This window comes from Sturnus vulgaris, chromosome 24 (assembly GCF_052056855.1).
Source record: "Sturnus vulgaris isolate bStuVul1 chromosome 24, bStuVul1.hap1, whole genome shotgun sequence".
Lineage (NCBI taxonomy): Eukaryota > Metazoa > Chordata > Aves > Passeriformes > Sturnidae > Sturnus > Sturnus vulgaris.
In genome coordinates, this window is record NC_142266.1 from 7,552,633 (window position 1) to 7,561,309 (window position 8,677).

The following is an 8,677-nucleotide window of genomic DNA, read 5'->3' on the forward strand; positions in this document are numbered from 1 at the left end:
GATAAATGGGGAAAAAAATCAGTGATTAATGGGGGTAAAAATGAATGGAAAATGGGGGGAAAATTCAGAGAGAAATGGGGGCAAAAATCAGTGAGCAATGGGGGGGAAAATCGGGAAATATCCATGGAAAAATGGGGGGAAAAAATCAGTGAGAAATGGGGGAAAAAATCAGTGAGAAATGGGGGAAACATCATGGTGAAATGGGGAAAAAAAATCTTTGATAAATTGGGGAAACAAATCATTGAGAAATGGGGGAAAAAAATCAGTGAGAAATGGGGAAAATATGGGAAAAAATCCACGAAAATTGCGGGAAAAAATGCATGAAAAATTGGGGAAAAATCAGTAAGAAATGGGGGAAAAAATCCATGAAAAATGGCGGGAAAAATCAGATCGGCGATCGATAGCTAATGCGTGCCTATGGATTAGATTGGCGATCGATTGATCACGACTACCGATCGATTATATCGGCGTTCGATTGCTAATGCCTGCCGATCGATTATATCGGCGTTCGATTGCTAATGCCTGCCGATCGATTAGATCGGCGATCGATTGATCGCGCCTGCCGATCGATTAGATCGGCGATCGATTGATCGCGCCTGCCGATCGATTCGATCGGCGATCGATTGCTAATGCCTGCCGATCGATTAGATCGGAGATCGATTGATCGTGCCTGCCGATCGATTAGATCGGCGATCGATTGCCAATGCCTGCCGATCGATTAGATCGGAGATCGATTGCTAATGCCTGCCGATCGATTAGATCGGCGATCGATTGCCAATGCCTGCCGATCGATTAGATCGGCGATCGATTGCCAATGCCTGCCGATCGATTAGATCGGCGATCGATTGCTAATGCCTGCCGATCGATTAGATCGGAGATCGATTGATCGTGCCTGCCGATCGATTAGATCGGCGATCGATTGCCAATGCCTGCCGATCGATTAGATCGGCGGTCGATTGCCAATGCCTGCCGATCGATTGCTAATGCACACTATTTGCACACTCCTTGCACACCCTTTGCACTCATACAGAGGCAGGAGGTTTCTCAGTTCTGGTCGGGGTTTTTTGGGGCGTTCATTCAGGGGGATTTCCTCAAGGATTGGGACACTCCTTGATTCCATCCCTTGCCTGTCTCCCAAGCGCCACCCTGTGGGCAGAGCGCGGTACTGCGCGCCTGCCTCTCCCAAGATGGCGGCTCGGGTGTCGCTCCCCGTCCTTCTAACTCTGGCTGCAAAAGGAGGGTGGCACAGCAAGGAGCCCGCTCGCTCTAGTGGGATGCCTGCGCACGACGCCGACACCGATCCCACGGGTGCGATTTTCGGCGGCGTTTCCAATCGTGCGGACATCTCCTTCAGCCCGCTTCGGCCCGGGGGAGAGGGCCGGGGCCGCCAGCGATGGTCCCGGCGCAGCCCGGGCAGGCTCGGGGCGGAGCCGGGGCTTGGCGAGGCGGGGCACGGAGGTCCCGGGGACGGGACCGGGCGGGGCCGGGGCGGTGCTTTAGGGGCGGTCCCCAGTGGTCCCAGGCGGCACCGGGGCCGGGGCCGGGTGATCCCGGAGCGGTACCGAGCTGTGCTGGGGACGGTGCTGCAGGGGCGGTGCCGGGCCCGCCTCAGGGTGATTGAATGCCCAGAAATCGCCTCCTCTGCCCCGTGCTCACACTGAGCTGCGGGCTGCAGCGTGCTGTCGGAGCTCCGCACACAGCACGGATTTGGGCTTCCCCTCCTCTCAAACCCTCTCCCCCTTCTTCCTCCTCCTCATCTTCCTCTTTTTCCTCTCCCTCCGCCTCGCCCCCCTCCCCGGGCCCCTGACTCCCCCCGGGATCCCCTCCTCCGGAGGCGGCCCTTCCGAACCGACCCCCCCTCCAAGCCCCGGAGCTCGAGACCATTAAGGTAAGCTTTGGAATTGAAATATCAGGATATTCACTGGCCTGAAATTTCAGGATTGTACGATTTTTTCTTGAAGCAGTTGCCTTTGCTGCAGGATTGTGTGGTCACCAGTCTCCTTTCCTGTGACTCTTGTTGAAATTTGCTGTCAGATAACCGGCTAGTAACGAAATATTTGACAGAAATCAATGCTGTGAACGGACTTCACTGCAGCAGTTGATGAAAGAGCAAAGAAAATGTCTGTCGTGTTTACGCACCCCCCCGAGGCTGAATGAATTCTGATACTGTAATAAATCAGTGCAGTTGGTGCCTGCAAAGGTCTTGACATTGATCAAGAAGATATTGCTTTGGATTTTTACTTTTTATCAGCGTTTCTTTAATCTGTACTTCAGCACTCTAGCCTTTCATAAGTCTTCTCCGGTTTCCTCTGGCCCTGCAGAGTAGTCCTCTCTGTTATTGTCTGATCCCAGCTTTGATGCAAGGAGGACTTTTTGTCTTGAAAATTAGCATCCCCCTCCGCATATTTAAATTAGTTATTTGACTTTTGAGAAAAAGCTGGTCAGCTCGAAGTCCACCAGACACCAGAGGCTGCTGTTTTTAGCACCTTATTCAAAGAGGACATCCTTTAGTTACCTAAGGAGGGGTAGAGATTTACCCCTAGGAATAAGGAATAAATGCAAGCAGACTGTCCTGCCAAGAAAAAAATCCAGTTACAGTGACTGAATTCGGGTTTAGTTGCCCTTGATCCTTGCAAGGGATTAAAGGCAGGTTCACTTGGTCTCCCAGCAATGAATGTCTCAACCGAAAGCTGCTCAAAATGTGCCGTTTTTCTGATGGTTTTGGATTCTTTTGCCAGGTGGGAACATGGACTGCTTGACTTGTTCCTGTGTCCACTTTCCACTTCAGTCCTTTGCATTTTCTCTGAAGGGAAAGCAGGAACAGGGAAGTTGGGGCAGTTCCGTCAGCAGAAAGGCTGCTAAGAATAGATGGTAAGGACTTACTTTTCTGCACAGTGCCATGTAACTGAAGGCTCGTTTTTGGATTTCACATTCTGTTCCTGCCCGGTTTTGTGAGAGCTGCAGGTGCATTTCTGTTTCCAGACCCTGCCAAAAATAGTCGCTTATATTATAATGAATCCTTTTTCCTTCATGTTTTCTTGCTTTAAATGAATTCCCCTGTCAGACTGATGTGAGCAGCAGTTATTTTTAGAGCTGCTGGTGTTGTACACGGAGTAACTGTAGAACAAATGAGTTGTGATGGCTTCCTTGTATTTGATGTGTGGAGAGGAGCAAAGGCACAGATTCATCCTGTGTAATTGCAGTCGTCCAACGTAGGTGCCAGGGTCGGGAAGCTGGGCAAGGTTTCCTCTCTTGCTGGGCCTTAGGGGGAGGGAGCTGAACCATGGTGTCACTCGGATTCCTTCCTCTTCTCCCTCCTCCTTTCTTGCTTGTAGAGCTGGAGCTCGGGGTCACCGAGTTTGGGTGCTCGCAGTCAGGGCCTGAATTTGGAGAGCAGGAAAGCGGGGGGAAGTTTCTAGGCACGTCAAAGCCTGTCTCTAGGGTGTGGGACTTGTTGGTCTTCCTCACCACCCCCAGCAACTTGCACTTCTCTCTGGACCTTGCTGTGGTCACAGCCCACTGCTCATTTATGTGACTGTTCATCCCTCTGCCTGATTGCTTTAAGTACAAGTAGCCTGATTCAGGTTTAATTTAGCAATGATTTTCCTCTGTTTCATCGGTAGTTTTCTAAAACTCCCCTACAGGCTATTTTGAAGGTGCTTTTTTTTTTTTTTTTAACTGCCTGTGATGATAGAAAGCTGTACGGCCCTCTGAAAGCAGTATAACCTGCTTTCCAGAAATTACAGAAGTAGGATTTTTATTGTCCACTATGCAGCTGAAGTCCCCCTAGTGAGCCTCTTGAACTGAGGGTGAGGAGAGCGGCAGATACGACTCCTCATCAACCTGCTCTTCTTTTCGTTCCTAAAAGAAGGAAGCATGAAGGTAACTATAGAAAAAGATCTGCATCCCTCGGGGTTTTGTATTTTAGGTGTTTTGAGGTTTATTTACACACCTTCTCCTTTGTTTCCTGGACAGGTTTTACGTGACAGTGGAGCGTTTGAGTACACGTGGAAGGAGCTTTCAATTTGGCTGGAGCACTTGGATAATACAAAAGAAGACCAGAAGGAAGCAGTGATTCAGTTTTTGGAAAAGGTAACGGTGTTCAAATCAGCTGGATAAAAAAATGCAAAGAATAGTGTTAGTGGAAACTGGAGGTCTTGTTGCTATTGTTGAGAAACCTGTCAAAGACCAGCGAATGAATTCTGAGAAAAGCCTTGTTTGGGATTCTTTATACGGAGGTGGCATCCTTCTTGTGTTCAGTGGGAGGGCAGCCAAATGATTTGTAGGAAAATGAAATCCAAAAAGATCAGCTGTTATTACAGCATTGTCGGTGTAAGGGTAGAGTGGTGTAGGTGTGGGTAGCTTTGATCTCCTCTTTAGGTGCCAACATTATCAGAGCTCAGTAGATGGTGGTCCTTGACAAGGAAAGGTGACACTTGCTGTTTACTCTTCAGGATGTTGAATGCCCAGTGCTCTGCCTCCACTGTGGTCTGCCCAGGTACTCGGTGTGTGGTCGCAGTCTAGGTGCCAAGTTGTGGTGGGTTTTTGTTTTTCCATCAGTGTGGCCTGTAGAGCAGGAACTGTAGACAGAATCCTGCAGAAGTGCTATGGAAGTTGTCCTCATAAAAGCTGCCCAGCTTTCAGCACGTGGTCGTTCTCAGTACCGTGTGGTTCCCCTGCACTTGCCAGCCAGCAGGTGCACTTACCTTTCTCCCCACCTTTGCTGACAGATCCTGCTGAAGCTGGTGACCAACCCCTGTCCCTACACTGACAAGGCAGCAGACCTGGTTCAGGCAGCCAGCACGCTCCAGGTGGCTCTGTTTAAACAGGACTCTGATAACATCAGCATCCCCGTCTCTCACATTGATGGTATGTGGTAACCTGTCAACATCCCAACTCCATGACTTGGGGATACACTTTCTAGCCCTAATCAGCAAACTGGGGATGGATAACTCTGGCAATCCTGTTAAGTAAGGGCCCTCCAGGATTCAGCTCTCCACGTGTTCTTGGTATCAGAAGTCGAAGTGGAATTGCCAAGTTGCCGCTTTACCTCTGAAAGTAATTTCTGCCGTGGCTGTGCCACTTGAACGGTATTTGAAATCTCTCTTCATGCTCTTGCAGCAGCGTTTTTGAACTCAAATGGAAATCTAGCCCTTCTGCCTGGGACTGTTGACAGAGTCATGGAATCCCAGAGTGGTTTGGCTGGCAAGGCTCCTTAAATCTCATCCAGTTCCAGCCCTGCAATGAACAGGGACACCTTTCAGTAGCCCGGGCTGCTCCAAGCCCCAGTGTCCAGCCTGGCTTTGGACACATCCAGGGATCCAGGAGCAGCCGCAGCTGCTCCGTGCTGGACAGCAGCATTGAAAGGCAGAGTGAAGGTTCAGCTGTAATTTAGGGGTTGCACTTAACGTTGTATTGTGTGACAAATGTGGCTTTCATACTTTTTTTTATTTTTTATTTTTTTTTTTTAATTAAAAAGAATGAAAAAGATGCCTTGTATTCCTGGAGTGTTGCATTCTACGTCTGTTGTTTTTCCTGTTAGTCTGGATTCTTGCTTTGATGTTTTTCTTCACTTATTAGATGTCCTGGATATGGTGGATGTCCTGATCGAGGACAGTGATGGCTTTGATGAAGAAGTTGGGTTCTCTTTAAATGAAGACGTGATCATTTCCCTTCAGTGCTGTTGTCCCTGCTGCATTAGAAGCCAGGAATGAACAAGTCCACGTGGGCCTGGATGCTGATCCCTCTTGCTGGTCCATGACAGCATGTGACAGGTGAGATTTCCAGGTGTCTGATTTAGCAGGAAACTGGTTTGTTCCTTCTTGTGAGGAGGCTCATTGGCTTTGCATGGGCAACGCCACTCCACGTTTTCCATGTAGGAACAGAGCTGGGGAGCTGTTTGAAAACAGAGTCCCAGAGGTAAACAGCTTGGCTCAGTATTTCTGTGTGGGAATAGAAGAATATCTGTGTCTTCTGATTTTTCTCTCGTCTTTCTTCCACAGGTGTTTTTGTATTCCTGACTTGGGTTTCCATCGGGGACACGTGGCTTGGAGCTCAGGAGCCGGATCTGTTCCTTGCCCACGGCAGATTGGTCTGCACTAGTGCAGGTGAGGAATTACAGGACGGCTTGGGAACTCGGAAACAAGGAGAAGCAAGTCTTATGTGTCTTTGCAAAAAGATTTGGCTACCACAGGGCATTAATTCAGGGAGTTAAGACTTCATCTTTAACGTTCTGTGCTCTGCCAGCATCACTGCGAGCCCTGAAAGCCTCCTGAGCTGTTCTCATACAGACCTATCTTGTTTGGTCAAAAAAAAAATCTTAGTTTAGTTTCGTCCAAGAAAAGTTACTACTCTGTGCGAGCTCATGGGGAAGCTTTTATTCGGCATCTCTCAGTGGGACATTGAAAGTCCAACTTCCCATTTCTTGCACAGTCTGAGAGGCAGTATTACTTTCTATCATTTTTATCACAGGCATTTTAAACTTTTTGAGGAACCGGCAGGACTGTTTGTGCGGAGGCGTGCGGTTCACAGCCATCCTCTGTCCAACGTAGGATGGGAAAAAAAGGCTGGAGAGCTTCCTACAAGGGGCTGTAAGTGCAAATGACCAGGCGCCCGGGGTTTAGTCATGATGATTTAGTATTTCTTAAAAGACTCTGATTGATTTCATGATGCCAAAACCAGTATGGATAGAAGACTGAAGTCGGGAATCACGATGGTCTCCTTGGGTTTAAAAAGCTTTAATGGTGTTTCAAGACATTTGTATGAGACCTGGTTTGTTTTTTCTTACCCTTTTATTCAATCAAAAAAAAAAAAAAAAAAAAAAAAGCCTTGATCCATCACTGCTGCTGTGATGTGTGACAAATGCCTGTCCTCCCTCCACGTGGAACAGGTGAGAGGTGGAACTGAAGCCCAAAGAGTTTTCTGCCCACTGATAATATGTGAGTCATATTGGGAATTCTCTGCAGAATGGCAACAGTTGTTCTTGAATGTGGCCATGAGGGGAGTGGAACATGGCAGCCCGGGTCTGAGAAGGTGCAGTGCCAGAAGGAGAAGCTTTGAAATGTAAATCAGGATTGATTCAGGTGACTCGCGACCGCGTGCTGTGCCCAGGTCCTTAGTAGAAATACTGTGCAGGGAAAAGCCAGAGCTGCCTGTGCTATGAGCTGAATTTTTTATTGGGGGGGGGGGGGGGGGGGGTGTGAAATAAAAATGAGGTGCAAATGAGAGAATTGCTTGTGTGTGTGAATATTCTTGTCCTAAAGGAGCGCTGCCCGGTGCTCCTCCCTTCCTGTGCCCCTCTCCTGGTGAGCCTCTGTCCTGCTGGCCGTGCCTCTCTGTCTCCGTGCCTGTGCTGCTCCTTGCCCGTCTTTGCCCGCCCCGCACGGGCTGTGCTCGCTTCCTCTCTGGCTCCTGGGTTCCCTCTTTGTCATGGTACCCCTCAGTCCTTGCTGTGTGTTTGGCACTCTCTGTCTTTTCTCCGTCCTTCTCTGTGCCTCTGTGGTGCTCCCTGTGCCGTTGTTTCCCGTGGGATCCTTGTGTCCCGGTCACTGTCTGTCCTAGGGTGATGTTATGGTGTTTCTATCTCCAATCATGTGTCCTGATTATGTTTGGTATTATGTCCTGTGCTTCCAGGACTGACTCTGAGAGTGAAGCTTTGTTTTGTCTTGTTATCAGCCGGCTCACCTCCCCCATGGTCTATGTTTAGGAGAGGTTTTAGGAGAGGTTTTAGCTCGGTTTGCTTGCCTGCTTGCTTGCCTGCTTGCTTGCTTGCTTGCTTGCCTGCTTGCTTGCCTGCTTGCTCGCTTCTGCCTCTTTTTCTTTCCTTCGCTTTGCCCTTGCTTTTTTCTTATTAGTTAGTTCAGCTAGGCAGTCCAACTTTTTCCCTGGACTGTTTTCTCTTCCACCCCGTCCCCTCCCTCTCCTGGATACCATCTGAACCTGTTCCGGACGGGGACCTGGGAAACCCCAAGAAACACCGGGAGTCTACACTCTGTCACCTGCAGCAGCCATTCCCAAGCGCCAGAGACTGATAACTGGGCGACCACTCGCCAGAGAGACTGAACTCGTCATCCCTTCAGAACGGTGAAAGAGTTTTTTGTCAGCTGGTGTTGTCTTTTTTCCCTGTGCTGGGGAGTGTCTTGCTTGTTAAATAAAGAGGTTTTTTTCTCCCACTCTTCTCCGAGGAAATTCTTCCCGAACCCGGTGGGGTGGGGGGGAGGAGTCGTGGGGTTTGCTGTCTGGGGGCTCCTTCTGGAGGTTTTCCCCCAAATTTGCCCAAAACCAGGACACTGTCCCTGTTCATTTTTAATCCCTCCCTCTTGTGCTGCCCATCCAGCATGCCAGGGGTTTCTTTTCGTTTTTTGGTTATTTTTCGTTTTCATTTTTCTTCTTCTTTTTTTTTGGTGGGGGTTCCATTTCATCGTGCACCTTGATGTTGATTTTCTTCCCGTGTCCTCTCTGCTGCCCCTCCTCCTTTCTGCCCCTTGTCCCCTGTGTCTGCAGGGCTGGGGAGGAACTTCAGCCCTTGTGGGGGTTGCCCTCCCTTTTCTGGTGTCAGCAGAGTCACTTTGTGTGGGATGGACACATGGGAGGGGTTGCAGTCAAGTGCCCTGCTGCTGTCCAGGGCAGTTGGAGTCGTTCTGTGCCTTCTTTGGGGTGAGGAAAAAAGGCTGAGGGG

At 49.3% G+C, this 8,677-nt stretch overlaps 1 protein-coding gene across 13 annotated transcripts; it reads left to right on the forward strand.

The window, feature by feature from the left end:
• The first annotated feature begins 1,045 nt into the window (after positions 1-1,045).
• LOC148221324 (nucleolar pre-ribosomal-associated protein 1-like) lies at positions 1,046-8,171 on the forward strand. Of its 13 annotated transcripts, XM_088178455.1 has the most exons (7): positions 1,507-1,888; positions 3,776-3,882; positions 3,976-4,092; positions 4,731-4,869; positions 5,581-5,774; positions 6,003-6,107; positions 6,472-8,171. In XM_088178455.1, exons 2-5 carry the CDS (start codon positions 3,877-3,879, stop codon positions 5,712-5,714), a joined length of 396 nt encoding a protein of 131 aa, XP_088034581.1. In that variant the 5' UTR covers positions 1,507-1,888; positions 3,776-3,876; the 3' UTR covers positions 5,715-5,774; positions 6,003-6,107; positions 6,472-8,171. The 13 variants fall into 13 exon arrangements, 10 of the variants coding, with proteins under 10 accessions (XP_088034574.1, XP_088034581.1, XP_088034577.1 ...); XM_088178451.1 differs by having other exon boundaries at positions 1,507-4,092; positions 6,472-6,590; positions 6,966-8,171; XM_088178454.1 differs by having other exon boundaries at positions 1,507-3,882.
• The last annotated feature ends 506 nt before the right edge of the window (positions 8,172-8,677 follow it).

Bases quoted from the DNA above. Each gene is read 5' to 3' on its own strand.
- LOC148221324 (XM_088178448.1), top strand. From the start codon at position 3,877: ATGAAGGTAACTATAGAAAAAGATCTGCATCCCTCGGGGTTTTGTATT. The intron at 4,093-4,730 runs GTAACGGTGTTC...CTTTGCTGACAG, and splicing joins TGATTCAGTTTTTGGAAAAG to ATCCTGCTGAAGCTGGTGAC. The intron at 4,870-5,580 runs GTATGTGGTAAC...TTCACTTATTAG, and splicing joins CCCCGTCTCTCACATTGATG to ATGTCCTGGATATGGTGGAT.